Source organism: Anopheles cruzii, chromosome 3 (assembly GCF_943734635.1).
Source record: "Anopheles cruzii chromosome 3, idAnoCruzAS_RS32_06, whole genome shotgun sequence".
Lineage (NCBI taxonomy): Eukaryota > Metazoa > Arthropoda > Insecta > Diptera > Culicidae > Anopheles > Anopheles cruzii.
In genome coordinates, this window is record NC_069145.1 from 6,240,509 (window position 1) to 6,255,446 (window position 14,938).

At 46.8% G+C, this 14,938-nt stretch overlaps 1 protein-coding gene across 1 annotated transcript; it reads right to left on the reverse strand.

Annotated features, from left to right (window-relative positions):
• Nucleotides 1-366: 366 nt before the first annotated feature.
• On the reverse strand, nt 367-6,366 carry LOC128272909 (protein glass-like). The gene is made up of 5 exons (XM_053010794.1): nt 6,259-6,366; nt 4,214-4,347; nt 2,030-2,152; nt 567-1,946; nt 367-465 (listed from the first exon to the last, which is right to left on the reverse strand). The coding sequence occupies exons 1-5, from the start codon at nt 6,358-6,360 to the stop codon at nt 393-395; spliced, it is 1,812 nt and encodes a 603-aa protein (XP_052866754.1). The 5' UTR covers nt 6,361-6,366; the 3' UTR covers nt 367-392.
• Between the last annotated feature and the right edge of the window lie 8,572 nt (nt 6,367-14,938).

A 14,938-nucleotide genomic window follows, 5' to 3' on the forward strand; every position in this document is an offset into this window, starting at 1 on the left:
CTGCCCGTAACTCCGGCGGAAGCAGCCGCCGAAATGGCGGCTGAAACCGATGTACTGGCGCGATTGTAGTGGTTGTAGTGGTGGAAGCCGTTAGTATCCCGACTATAAAAGTACTGGGCGGCCGCTGCTGCCGAGTGAGCCAAATGTCCCGACGAGACGGACTCCGCCACCGTCTGGGCCGTGGTCTGGTGGTGGTGCTGTTGTGCCGCATGTTGGTGCAAGAAGCTTCGCGAATGCTGTTGCTGGTGCTGCTGCAGCTGATGATGATGATAAGCCTGCGGCGGCTGATGATGGTGATGATGGCGGGGATAGTGCGACGGTACAGCGTGTTGCTGAAGGATGCTGGCATGAGTCCCGGCTGAGTTTGACGGTAACTGCGAGGCTTTCTGGTGTCAAGCAATCAGCGCTTGTCCGTTGTTGCCATGGACACGCATGTGGCGGTTCAGGTTGCCCGACTGAGAAAACCTGCGAAAGATTAACACAAAACGTTAGTATCCCAATCCAGGGGAGCATCATTGACTAATCTGGATTCTTTCCAGTAGCGCCAAGGTGCCGATGCCACCTACCTGAGCAGACACAGCTTGCACTGGTACGGTTTTTCGCCGCTGTGAATCCGCAGATGTTTCGTGAGTGTGGAGCTGTCGGAGAACGCTTTCTTGCACGCCCGGCACCGGTATGGCCGCTCGCCGGAGTGAGTTCGCATGTGCGTCGTAACACTGGAGCTTTGCGAGAAGCGCCTATCACAAATCGGACACCGGAACGGTTTTTGGCCCGTGTGCGTGCGAACGTGTGCGGTCAGGTTGGCCGCCTGCGAGAAGCTTTTGTTGCAGTCCGGACACCGGTACGGTCGCTCGCCGGAGTGAGTTCGCAGGTGCGTCTTGAGTGTGCTTGGCCTGGCATACGTTTTGCCACACAGCCGGCAGAGATTGGGCTTGCTGTCGCCGCCGGGCGCCTCCTCGCTGCCACTACCACTGGCCGCCTCTTCCTCATCCTCGTCCTCAAGATGGCCGCCGCTGGTGGCAGACTCCGTAAGGTAACCGAGCCCGAGCGATCGGACACTTTCCGCCTTCATCTTGAGAGCTGCGGCCGCTGCCGCCGCCGCCGCCACGGCCACCGTTGTGTCGGTGGGCGACTGGTCAAGGGGAAATTCCGGCGGCGTGCTGTTCTTGGGCGGCGTACAATCAATGGACGCGACCGCTGCTGCGGTGGCCGATTGCGAATGATGATGATGATGGTGGTGCGCATGATGGTAGCCATGATGACCATGGCCGTGGTGATAATACTGTTGATGCTGCTGCTGTTGTTGTTGCGGCTGCGACTGCGTAAGCGGCAGCTGTTGCGGCTGCTGTTGCTGATGCGTCGAATGTTGCTGCTGCTTTTGTGAAGCCTGACTTGAGCTACGGGATTGCGATTCGAGGGACGGGGACAGTGCCGAAGCGGCCACTGCCGCTGATTGACTCTGGGGTCGGAAGTCGGCCGTGAAAGAGTAGGTTGTGGCCGGATAGGGCACCGGGCTGAGCAGTGGCGGATAGAGCACGTTAACGGATGAGGACGCATTCTGGGCTCCCCACTGCATTTGGGAGCACTGCATCGGCACCGAGGCCTCCGCACCGTACCCGTGCATCGTCATGTTCATGCTCACGTTGACGCTCATGCTCGGGTACATCGGGGCCGCGTGTTGTGCGCAGGACGAATCGTAGTAATTGGTCGCGTACGACCCCGACTGCGATTGCATCTGATTGTAGTGCGAGTGCGAGTTGTGCCCATGGTGGCCGGCCGGAGACAGCAGCATCTGCGGGTGGACCGTGTACGAAAGGGACGCTTGTGGTGGCGCAAAGTTCGCCGAACCCTGCCCGATTGGCTGCGGATCGGGACTCTGCTTCAGGACGGCGTGCTTCAGCGACAGCAGCACATCCGCTACGTCGTGCGTGGGTCGCTCCGGTCTGCTGTTCGCCGGCGTAAGAAAGGATACGAAAACGGAGATAAGCTTTGTCCCAATTTTGCTCTAATTTGCCCTGCCCTTACTTACTTGTAGGAAGCACCGCACGGTGAGAAGGGAAACAAACTCGGAAGTGGATCAATATCCAGGGGCGGAAGTCCGGGAAATGTACTCATATCCTCGTTCCAGTAGCCTCCGAGAGCGTTTTGGGTGCTGTACAGGAAAAAGGATTTATCGTGAGGTCGGTCGGTCACTATTTAGTAATCGGATGGCTGGTATACGAAATACGAATGATCACTCGATCACTCATACAAAGCCGTCGGTTGATTCGTTCGTCACCAAACAACATTTTACAGTGATATTAGCGTACGAACGAGGAAAGTTTCAACCAAACTTATCTCTTTTGTGTTTTATCATCTTCGACACTATCGTCTCATGAGCAAAAGCAAAAGCTGAAAAAGTTTTAAGTTGTTCTTTAAAAACGTTTGACGTTTTAATCCTGTTACCAATCCTACTGATGTAACTGTAACACGTAAAATCAGAAAGGGAATGGACTTTCGAAAGAATGCTTTCTTACGCCACGGTGTGGTTACAAAACAGTTTTTTATTGTGTTTTGAACGACATACAGCGTAATGTTTCAAAAGAGCTCGAAGTTGCAAGCTGAATAAAGAAAAAAATGAAGAACTTGAACTTGAATGAACCGTATGTAACCCTTTGACTTGAACTTGTGTATCCCTTTTGTAGAACTTGTGTATCCCTTTTTTATCGCTATATTACGTCACCTACACTAACGCCTTCGAACCACAAAATGCTGTCCTCTATTTATCAGTCGCTAGCCAGAGGAACAGAAACAGGCAGTTCCAACAACGAAGTCGTTTCGGCATCATAGAATCATGTCTGAGAATTAAAAGTGAATCGAATAACAGAATCCAATATGAAAGGGACCAAATTTTGACCAATGCGGGAAAAACAAGTTGAAAATTGCTGCGGAAAGACATCACTAAGCTTTGTGTTCATCCTGGAACCAGTTGAATATTGAACTAGGCATAAATATTGCGCCATAAATGCCTCCAACAATAATTAATCACATTTAACTTCCAAGCACGCCCGACAAAGCAAAACCATGAGCAACACGTATATACTTTTCTATTAAAAATGCTCCATCTTACAGAAGGAAAGTGAAGCAAATAGTAAAGTTCCTGAACTGACATCAACTATTATGTGTCGCAACCTTACTAAACTATTGGCGCGAACTGCTTTTAGTTTTGACGATGATATTATCAATCAACAATTAGTTACGCCATCAACTGTTTTCCGAGCGTGAGAAATAATTCTTTTTTCTTTCCACAAAAGTACTTTTCATTTAAAAGGTTAAGTTGCTTGAAAATTGGTATGCAATCAAATTTCGTCTACATTTTCTTACAATTGAAAATTCGCGGTATAAAAAGCGATATATTTTTCCTTGTAGTACTCTGGTATATAAAGGAAGTCCTCATTCACAGACCCACAAGAGAGAGACTATTTCGCTAGGTGGGCTCTAGCCAGAGGAAGAGGTTCATTCATTCCGCTGAATTCGCATGCCGATCGGTTTACATCAACTGCCAGTAACATAATCACAACCCGTGTCCACCCTGGGCCGCTCGGCGGACGTGTGGAACGAGAAAAAAACAGGCTCTTCCCGCGTCACCGAGAGTGGATGCTGAACGCAACGAACGAGACATGGCAGATCATTAATGCGAAACTACGATCCACCAAACGCATCCGACGAACGTGAAACGTTGTGAACACGGTGTGTGGGGACAGAAGCGTTCACACGCTGCCGCCAAAAACCACGGCAGACATTTTGTAGCCGCCTCGAAATTCATTGTGCATTCGCTCCGCATAAGAGGGCCGCAACAATACAAGAAGCAGTTGTGGTTTTTGGGGCAGGATGTGTGAGGTTTTCCTCTTTGCGTTTCCCAAAAGTGGTTTGGTTCCGCGGTTTCAGTTGTTTGCGACTGGAAGCAGCGTCTTTCGCGTTCTTGGCGTTGTTCAGTTCGCTATTCCGTTTGGCGAATGGCAGCAAGGTGCTTCACTTTTCGATCACTCAAACTCTATCCGGTTCCTGAGTCGGGTTTATTAATGGGAGCTGCCCTTATGTCTAGGTTTTTCTGAATTAGCGGTTCCTATGTCTCTTGGGGACCCGGCTGTGTTTGCGTGCGGTTTATTTATGTTGTGCCTTGTTTTTTGCCTTTGCTGCTGTCTCCAACATATTCATCTCATCAATTCCTTACCTCAGTACGCCGCTGTGGTCCAGACAGTTTCCGCAATCGCTGAAATCCGATCCGTGCAGTCCCGCCAGGGGTAATGATGCCGCGCTCTCCTGACAGCTGGTACAGCCACTACCACCACAGGACGATGGACATTCCTAGAAAGACGGAGGGACAGACGGAAAGCCAGTGAGCCAGTGAGAGACCCCCAGTTCTCAGCCTCGGCCTATGCTATGCACCATCAAAGTCGGACAGCAGCTTCCAACCCCGCGTCCGTTCCGTGAACGATCATGATCCGGGCAGGGTGGGCGGTAAGTTGTGAATGGAAGTTAACTTGGAGAAGGATTTGCGTGTTTTTCTTTCCTCAATGCATTCAATGCTTTTAAACATTTAGTAAATACGATAATTTTTTGGAGTGCAATCGTATCGTGCAATACGACCAAAATCTGGATCCTTAAGAATATGTCAAATATTCTTTCCGTTGCTCAAGTTCCATCTTCAGTATTGCATGGGTTAAGATTCTTGATTTTTAAAGTGTCGCTTTCGGGTTTCCACTTTACCGACGGTAAAATTGTGGTTCTCCGAAGCAGGCAACAACTTGGGCAGCGCCATTGATTTCAAGCAGTGTCATAATTGAACTCCCCATACGCGGCAGAAGAACGTTTCCTTAATCTGCCGACGGTTATAAGGCCAACTGACGCACGTTCCGGCGCCATTGTGCCGACCAAGGAAGTTCGAAACAAATTCCAAGAACTTCAATCACCGGATTCGACAACAAATATAATCCCATTAGTTAGGCGACAGCGAAACGATACAAAAAGGGCACGTGAAGCGAATATCGGCAATCGGCGTGCCAGCACAAAATGTGTGACCGAATGCGAGCACATCGTGACGTTGCCTGGTTGAGGTGTTTGATAATCGTGGTAAACACGAACCGTTCGCCGAATGACCGATGATTCGATGTTATTTTGCTAAATCTGTAAACCGATGAGCATCGGGTTTTGCTCCGCTCGCTAAGTCTATTAGGTCCCGGCGGCCCCGTGGCCGCCAGTCGGCCTAGCACCCAATGATGTAAGATCGATCGATCCATAGTAAAGGACCCGTGTATCTTGCACAATATTTGCCGTTGCATAAGAACCGTGAGCGGAACAGACGCCCAACATGCCAAATTTGACACGTTTTCTATGTACTTAAGCCGTGAGCTGGCTGAAGTTACGGATGGGTCGTTTGGAAGTTGGGCCCGACATTCTGTAAAAGTTGGCTCTAGATGATTTTCGCAATTTGTTGCACTCGATTGCTACACTCGTAATTCGATTAGAAGAAAATCAGTACAATTTGAATGATTTAATGCCAACACTATTTTTGTTAGTTAACAATGTCCACATTGGCTTTAAAGAAAAGCTTTAAGATGCTCGATGCTGCAGATAATCAAACTTGTAACTTTTTTATGTTTTACTTGCAATGAAATGTAGCATTTATTATTCAAACAGTTGAAATTCCGCTTGTGTGCCTTTAAATACAACAACAATTGTTTCAACGTTGAAGTTTAGGTGGAACGCACAGCGAATGCTATTCAAATGAGAAGAACTACATAACTCTACTAACTCAGTATTCAGCGAATAGCAAAAGAACACACTTCTTTGATCCTCATACCAGAAACAGTCCTCACTTCGCAATCACCAACAAACTTCCGGTGCAATTCTTTGCCCGTTGCCTTTGGATGTTAAAGGAGCACAAAATGGCGGCTGCTTTTGTTGCAAAAAGACTGCCAAATGTAAACTGTTAACCGGTACCACCGAAGAAGCGAAGCGTAACCGCGCACAACTGCTGAACAACTACCGGAGATGACGGCGCTGGCATTCGGTGGCCAGCAGATGCTGTAACGTGAAATTCCTGGAAACTCAGGACGTAGTTGCCGAGTGCAATTCGGTCTGTGTAAAAGCGAAATTACCGCCCCATTAGCTGGGATGGTTGCTGTGGGACGCAGGATTCGTCCTTCGTCGGCCATTCGCGCGGGCAGCATCTTTCAGCAAATATTTGGGGAAAAATGGGAAGCCACCAGAACTTACCTGTGGGCTGTCGAGCGGCATACCGAAGAGGGGATTGTTCGGGACATATCCCGTTTCCGGCTCCATGGGAGCACTGTCCGTACTCCCACACGATATGTACATGGCTCCACCTTCGTGTAATTGATTGAACTCTGCAAAAAAGGATACGAAGATCACGGTTACCACTTTTTTATCCTTATTTTGAGCAATCATTCTACGAAACAGTCAATATGTTTGCTGCGTTTCACGTGCATCGTTTTGGTCGCCGCCATATTTGCTTGGAGGAAAGATGGGGAAATTTTTCCCTATTTTTTCCTGTTTTGGTTTGCGAACGAGCCAGCATGATATTTCCGCCTGTGCCTGGCCTGCTCTATCCTTTATTTACGCCAAGGAAAGCGTAAATAAATAAATAAATACTTTGCGTAAATAAATAAATAAATACGCAGTCGCATTCGTCAGCCAATCAGGTTGCTGCGTTTTCAGCAATGGTTGAATCAATGGAAACGCCCACTGCCGTCGCACTATGGGGAAAATGTGGTCATAAACTAACTTCAAAAAGTGATTATTTTTGATTTATTTTTAATCTTAGAAAAACGGACCGGGCCGTATTTATGACGATTTCAGTTATATTTTCCTAAAATAGATAGGCTAGCTATGACCAATCCGAATTTTTTGCCTTCTGCGTTGTGTAAATTTTGAGAATTCATCTGACAATGTTGAAAGATTGATAACAATTAATCTTTAAAACCAACTTTTATCAGCTACTACAACGCGATCGTTAGCACAGTTCTGCAAGCGTAATGTACCTATAATACATCATTAGAAACATCGATGTTGATGATCGAGAAAAATTCTGGTTGTTTTTCGTAATCTTAGAAGAACGGACCGGGCCGTATTTTTGAAATTTTTTTATTTATTTATTATTATTAGAACGGACAGAACCGTACTAAGCACCAACTTGAAGTTACCAACTGATGCATTGTCAGAGTTCGAACTGGCGTCTTTCACTTAGAAACCGATTCTACGGGGGAGCCACAATAAATCCCAATGTACATAAGTAAATGAGTTCAGGCTTGAGCAGATATTACATTCAGTTACTATTTCTCATGTTCAGAATATTTCTAAAAACTAAAATAATGCATTAGTCTTAAGTTCTCCATCAAACATGTTCTTAAGTTCTTGTTCAATCATGTTATCCGCTGTTACCCCATTTAATGAATGCGTATCTGTCGTGTGTTTTGTAAACTAAACCATTTTTGCGACACCAAACTGCATTAAAAAATAACTATTGATTGGGAAAATCATTTTCAAGCTGTTTTGCACACTAGTTGATCGATATTGTTCCTACAAAATGATCCCTATTGCGCCCAATCATTAGAAGCCCAGTATTTACTGATGTCTTTTGCTCTAAAATTTCAAAACGTTATCAATTTATGATCAGAGTTTATCCTCATTACAAGGAGTATAGTACACAAAGATCGGGTTCTCTGTCCAACAATGTAACGAGCTGTAACTGATTCAGTTGTTGAAGACGTGTTAGATTTTTTCTGGATGATGGATTTCGTAAAACCGATACGGTACAAAATATAATTCATTTTAGTAAACATACCAAATACCGAATTTTGATAAAAATTTAAAAAAATGATTTACCCAGAGTGAAGATATTATTGTATCCGTTTGCGTCTTGCGGGAGTCATTCGAACATTCAAACTGGTCGATCACAATTCGCGCCTAATTACCACGAGGCAATCATTCACACATACACACACACACACAAACCACCGAACACAAATGCAATTCAAGTGGAAACACCCAAAACAATTCGAGAAAAGAGAACCAATCCAACCGAAAAACAGCGCTCAAAACGGAAGTGTGCACCAGAAACTGAGCGTTGCTGTTAAACGAACGTTTTGTGGACAAACTTATAACTCCAACATTCTGTGGCGGGCGGACAGTAGCGTTAACGAACATCATAAAACGCCCTTTCGCACCCCGTCACCGTGTCGTCACCGGGCACCTCATTTCGATCGGCATTCCCGTTGGATGCGATGCTTCGAAATCACTATTTGCACTGCTCCCAGCCCTTTGTGCCGCTGCACCTGTGCCGGAAGTACCCGTTCGCCACGCACGCTGCCTCGCTCGGGCGGCATATCCGGGCGTGCGAAGACATGGCGGGTACGGGTCAGAGACTCCACTCTCCCACGTTTGCTGGCCGCATCAGCCTACTGAGGATCGCACCGGGCATAGATCGCGATCTCGAGGGAGGAAACGCTCGTAAACACTAAAACCCCTCGCCGATGTCCAATAATGTGCGGGGCTGGAACTTTGGAGAAAGGGTGCGCGAACTCGTGACCGAAACCGGACTGGTGGTGCTCGCGATACTCTCGGAAGGACGGTACGGTAAGGACTGAAGGACTGCTGTCCGACCGAACGACCGAGCCGCTGGAAAACTATCCAAAACTATCACATCACCCTGACTCGGACACTACACTGTGGTACATCGTCCGTTCCTTAAGCCGCGCTTCCTTTGCTCCTCGCGCCTCCCTCCTCGGTAGGCTGGTCGTGTGTCTGTTTGCCCTTCTTTTATGCCTTACACTCGGGTTCCAATTCTTCGTCCTTCTCTGTCCAATGTGCACCCTCTTTGCTTTTTATGTTTCGCTTTTTTGTGTTGTTTCCCGCCCCAGAGCCAGAGAGGGTGAAAAACCAGCCACTGCCACCACGGCCAATGGACCCCACCTCTGCCAGGCCATTGGCAGCCAACCACCGACCGGACCGACTCTCCGACGAAAGACCGGCCAACATATGACGGCAAATGGAAGTGAAGCAACGGAAGATAGTTGGGAAAAAATGACGCAAATGCTGGGGACATCAGCACCACCACCAGTGAGTAGATGGTAGAGGGGACAGTCTCAAGTCACCACCACGCGGCGGGCGAGTGGATTCAACCGACCCGACCGACGTCACAGTACGCAGCCAGTCGGTTATGCTGCGCGTTTGTGGCGAAAAGAGCGGGTTCGATAAGGATCATCATAGTTCACGATGGCTAGCAAGTATTTGTGAACAGTGAAGTTCAGTTTCGAGGACACCATGGAAATAGGTTCAACATGGTAAAACCAAGTTTCTTCACTTCAGAACCATTATGAGTTGTGAATATAAAACGAGGCAATAAAATCCTTAATAAATTAAGTAATAAAATAAAAACACTGTTTATTCATCGAATTCCTTTCCCATATGCTCACATTATTGCTGATCACTCTGTAGACTCCCCGATCGATCGATGCTGGGTCATCATCCGATCGCATGAGCGGCATGATCGCAAATTTGATACTTTTTTCCTCGTTTCTTCTTCTTCTCGAATTGTTATTTTTTTTCATAAGCCCCATTTTTTGGGATCCATCGTTGCTTCAGGCCGGTCTGTGGCCTGTTGACACGCTTGACGACAGGTGAACCAGCGGAAGCGGCGAACTCCCCCGTTGCAGATGCATCGGATGCATCGGAAGCATACGGAAGTGGCGACCAGAAGCAGCTACGCGCCATGTGCTGCATCCTGACCGCTTTCGATGGATTTTCGATTTCGTGTAGACCCACTGGATCCAACCGGTCTCGCCGGCCTACGGTTACTGGGCAGTAGACCAGCCGACCAGCTTACAGCATCAGCGGCACCATCTAATCCGGCGCTATCGATTACGGCCTACGATATTCTATCCCGCAAGCACCCAGTAGAAGGTCGATATATTTTTTTCTTGATCTCTGTGTCCTTTTTCTTCTACACTGGACACTGGCGCGGCCGTCAGATATTTCGTTTTACTTGTCCGGTGGAACATTAATCCTTGCTTCCATTCCCTGTGTTTGCTGATAAGGTGCGCCGTTCCTGATGCGACTCGGTACCTTGTTCAATGAACGAGGGATTATGAGCCTTTTTACATATGTTCCATGAAACTCACCAAGGGCTGAGTGTAAAGCGTTGTAAAAGAAACATTAATAAGAAGCTAATTAAATAGGAAACACCAGGAACCAGGAACACCAACAATTTTTGGTGAATTGTAATTGCTCGGATTATTTTGATAATAATGGGATTATCAGATCTACAAAACCTCGTCCGAATCCGAATCAATGTATCGGCGGTGTAGCTGGCTAAATAGAGTATTCTTTCCTGAACAGCGTCATCACGTAAATTGTGTCACGGAATCCAACTCTTTTCAACCGTCATTTTTTTTTGGCTCATCGACCACGCCACGCTGTGGCTATCGAGTGTCATTGTGCGCATCCCTGGCCCGGGGGTGCCCACAAGAAACCGGACACTTGTGCAACTGCGGTACCGATGATGGTCCTGCCACGGTTTTCTCCCATGAATTTCCGACAATGCGCTGCCCTGCCTTGGAGTATCGCCCAATCTAGGCCCAACTTTGCCGACAGCCACCGGCCATCAGGCGGGCATCCTGTCATCCTGTGTTCGCATCCTCCGAGAAAGCTCCGAGATGATCGGATCCAGAAGCTGGGTCGGGGGCAGGGCGCAACCTGCTGCTTCTCGCGTTGACCGGAAAGTGTGTGACGTTGTTGGCTGTTAAACTTCTTCTTAACTCTATCCCAAAACTGAGCTCAGCTCGGATGACTGGGGAGAAAAACGGGATATAAAAAAGGATCAAGCGCTCCAGTGGGTAGTGTTCACTCGAGCGTCACGAAATCAGTCTTCTCCTTTCCCATCTCCCAGTCGGTGTTGGCCGATCTTCGGTTTTGCGTAAGACGAGACAACCGGGGCACGGGGCGCCGGGATGGGGTTAAGCGGTGTCGCCGGCCCATTTCTCGGCTGACGTGACCGGAGTGTTCCGGAGCTCCCGGAAAAAGGGTCCCACCGCTTCACTTTCGATTGGTATTTTATTTTTACCGGTTTCAGAGTTGCTGCTGTGCCTGTGCTTCGGTTCAATCGCGCTCGACTCGCGACCAGACTGGGTGGTCGTGGCCATCAAAAATATGTTAAAATTCTCAAAATAAAAAAGGCACACATTTCTACGTCGATTCTGTGCTCTCTTCTCACAGCGATCGACGGAGGAGTGATGAAGTGGTTCTCTATCGAAGGTTCATAAGCGTCCCTTAAAAATATGGACGTAAGGTATCGAGCGCAACGGAAAAGATGGCAGGCGAATCGAAATTCATTGATGAGTTTGTCCAGCAATCCAAAGACGGAAAAGAGAGCGTCGTATGGCACGGTTTCGATGCATGTGCGCAATGAGGTGTAATAAATGCGGATCGGGCACCAGTCTCTATGTGGAGCTTTACCTGCCATTGAGGCAGACTACAGGTTTTGGTACCCACTGTCCCATTTTCAGGGGCAATGACTTGCGTGAGACAAGTTTTTGTTCGTTTCGTTTTTTTTCCTGTATTACAGAGAGCACGTTGTCAACGATTTCAAGTTGACGACGAATATCGATGAATTGGGTTTTCCTTATGGATTTTATTCGAGTAATGGTCAGTTAAAATTTATCTATTTATTTCTTCATTTTATTACAAATTCACAAATATGGCGTTGGCATGATGGTTTGCCAACTTGGGCCCGATATCGAATCCTTGGAATTGGGACTGTTGTCCCCAACGTTCCATCTGCTCCCATCTGGGCTGACTAAAAGAAGGGGAAAACTGGCCGCCATTATATTTGTACACAAAATTAGGGATCTCGTTTCGAGCGATTTTCCCCATTTTCGGACGAATTTGGGGCAGACGGCGGCCACGGAGGCGTCAATTGAAATGAAAATGAAGCCCAACAACTGTAACAACGCCCCCGTCAACTGCCACGGTTTGGGACGGGAACAGAATTGGGTTGGTGGGGTAGAGTGACCAGAGGAAGTCCGCTTTTCCGATCAGTTCCGTTGCTGTGCTACGGGGCGGTTGTTGTTTATTTATTTTTGGTTCATTGTTGAATTTAATGGAAAACGTTTTCTTTTCCGTTCATATTCTATTGCTGTTTTAATTTTCATTAAGAGCTTAAAATTCAATTTTAATTTAATATTCTAAAAATATGTCCTAATCAACTATGACGCATTGTTATTTCAAATTTTATAATTATTTTTAAGCATTATTTGTTGTGTTCGGATAAGTGAAATGGAAACGGATTCGCAAAACGTTTCGAACAAATTCCACGTCGCCAAGTCCTTTCGCTCGTATCCCGACGACGTTGCCGCCGTGACATGTTTTGAAACGAGACGGATGAATGAAGCGAGTCGAGCGCGACCGGAACCGCGGCCACTCGGCCCGTTAGCGGTATCGATTGTCGAAACCCCACAAGCGGCCACATGATTTGATGAACTGGCGGTTCTTACTTTCTTTCCTTTTCTCCATTCTGTTCACCACATTGCGCACAGATAAACCCGAGGAACGGCAAAGGACTTGCGACTTCCTTCGGCGTTGCGTGGACCGTGAAGCATGGGAAGTGAGAGGGAATTGAATATTTTATTCACTAAAGCTAAATACTTTCCCCAGGATTGTCCTGTAAAATTATATCCCAAATTTAAAAAATGATGACCATTTTCATTCAAAATGACGCATCTATCAAACTGACCACCCACCTTCACGGGATTAAAAGCGGAAACGGAAGCGCATCGGCGGGAAGAGGCGATGTTCTTATATTTCAATTATTACGGAAAATACTGTGCGCCGCTCCGTTTACCATTTCTTGAAACTCTAACCCATTGCCGTCGGGCGCAGTTCCCGTTTCCCTCCACGTATCCCGACGGTCCGGTTTTGGGTCGGACGGACGGACCCCGGAAAAGTAGCGACCGGCAATCAATCGGGCGATCAAAACAAGTGACTGACGCGACGTCCGGGACGACGGCTGGTGGCCGACGGGATATCGATACTTTTGACTGTGGCTGCGGTCGTTTTTATTTTCTCAACTGCGCGCCGACTGACCTAACGAGGGATGCATTTCCCGGCCCAATCGGAAAAGCGACACATCGGCTCGGGTCCGTTTCGTCCCTGCTAGGGATTTGATCCTTTTCGATTGGTTGTCCCGGCGACTCTGAGAAAGGGGTTCTTGGATGTGTGGAGTATCGGTAATCAATACGTTTTGGAGGCGTGTGGAGTTTTGAATATGTGAAGAATTGATTGATGGGTGGAAAACATTTCAGCCTTACTGCCCACAACAAAGCTAAATGAAATACTGTAAATGCTCAATAAATACATATTTATTACACATTAAAATTCATATTGATCAAATGGTAAAGAAATGCGTCGTAGCGATCAGATAGAACAAAGCTTATAAAATGTTTCCTATGCCTACATGATCGAGTTGTGCAATTTAACTCTGTTGAGGGTTGGAACTGTTTTAGTTAAAACTTAAAAGCTGTCACACTGACCATTATTCAGTTACCTTATGACAAATTGAGAGAAACATGTTTCAACATATCGAAGCGAATAAAGCTATTATTTGTCGCCACATACCGCTTGTTCAAAGTTTTTATCCAGGCTACACTCTGAACGTTCAATTTCCCATGATGCGGGAGCATTTTCAATGTAGAAGCTTTTCCCGTCGGCATGCTTCGGCGCTACTCAACATCAAGCACAACACGGAAAATCTTTTCGGTTATTGGGCAAAGCATCAATAGCCGATTTTTCCTCTATTGCTTGTGTTAGAAAACGCCCATTTTTGACACACCGTACCGAGGACCCTCTCCAGGTTCCGCCATCATGCACCCCAATGACCGTACAAATTATAGACCCTCCGGATTACCAGCCGATTTAATCACTTGTTTACCCAGCGTGCGTGTACTTAGTGCCTTTTAATTTGCCAGGACATATTGTTCCGGCCATACTCGGTCGTCATGGGCAGCGGTTGCGGTTACGTCCCCTCGCTGCTGTGGGATGATCGCCGCGAGTCGAACGGACGAGGGTGATGAAAAGTGATTTAATCAATCAAACCAGAAACCGGAAGACAAGCATCACACTCAACGGGGTGACGAACAAGAGGACAAGATACGAGTGCTTCCCTGCATTCAAAGTATGTTGCCACCACGCATTGTTGCGTAAATTCTACCTGCGGTGCTGGCGTCGTGGGACGCAGGAAACACGTGCTTCCGGTGATGTAAATAATAGCGATTAGCTCAGCAAGATGGCTTGATGTCGCCGATACGCATCTAGTAAAGTCAGTAGTTGCTGTTGGTTGGTAGAGGCGAAGCAAGATGCCATGGATGGGAACTGTAAATAATATCCGACGGTCGCAATGCTGATATCGTTGAACCGCTGCACACGATGACAATGATGATAAGTTAATTTGATTCAAATCACTGTAATTTGATAGTGACACAGTGAAGCTCCGGTCTCACGCACATCCTGGAAGCCAATAATACGGTCGTCCGTAGTTGGTTAAAAATATTCACACAAACGTACCATTGAAAACAAACGACTATAGTTAGATAATAAACTCCGATTTGTTTTTTTTTATCGCTGATCAATTCATGAAATAAGTTAATGATTTGAATTTTTTTTTGCTTATTCTCTTGGTAAATTTTTGCCCAATGATTCTACACTTAGGAAGAAGTTCTTAATGTATGTTGAAAAGTTTGGGCATAGTCTTTGAAATAAAAAGTTTTTTCACTGTTCGCACCAAATATTACCAGCGGCCTTCCGTGCCAACAAAACTTTTCAATAAGAATTCAGAACTCCAACGAAAAAAGTCGAAAAAGAACTTCTAAACTTGTTTTTATATATT

What these genes read in the sequence shown, in the direction of transcription:
- LOC128272909 (XM_053010794.1), bottom strand. Translation starts at nt 6,360, where the DNA reads ATGTACATATCGTGTGGGAGTACGGACAGTGCTCCCATGGAGCCGGAA. An exon ending in GACCACAGCGGCGTACTGAG is followed by an intron (nt 2,153 to 4,213) that starts GTAAGGAATTGA and finishes TTTCCTGTACAG; the next exon opens with CACCCAAAACGCTCTCGGAG. An exon ending in TGCAAGCTGTGTCTGCTCAG is followed by an intron (nt 466 to 566) that starts GTAGGTGGCATC and finishes AATCTTTCGCAG; the next exon opens with GTTTTCTCAGTCGGGCAACC.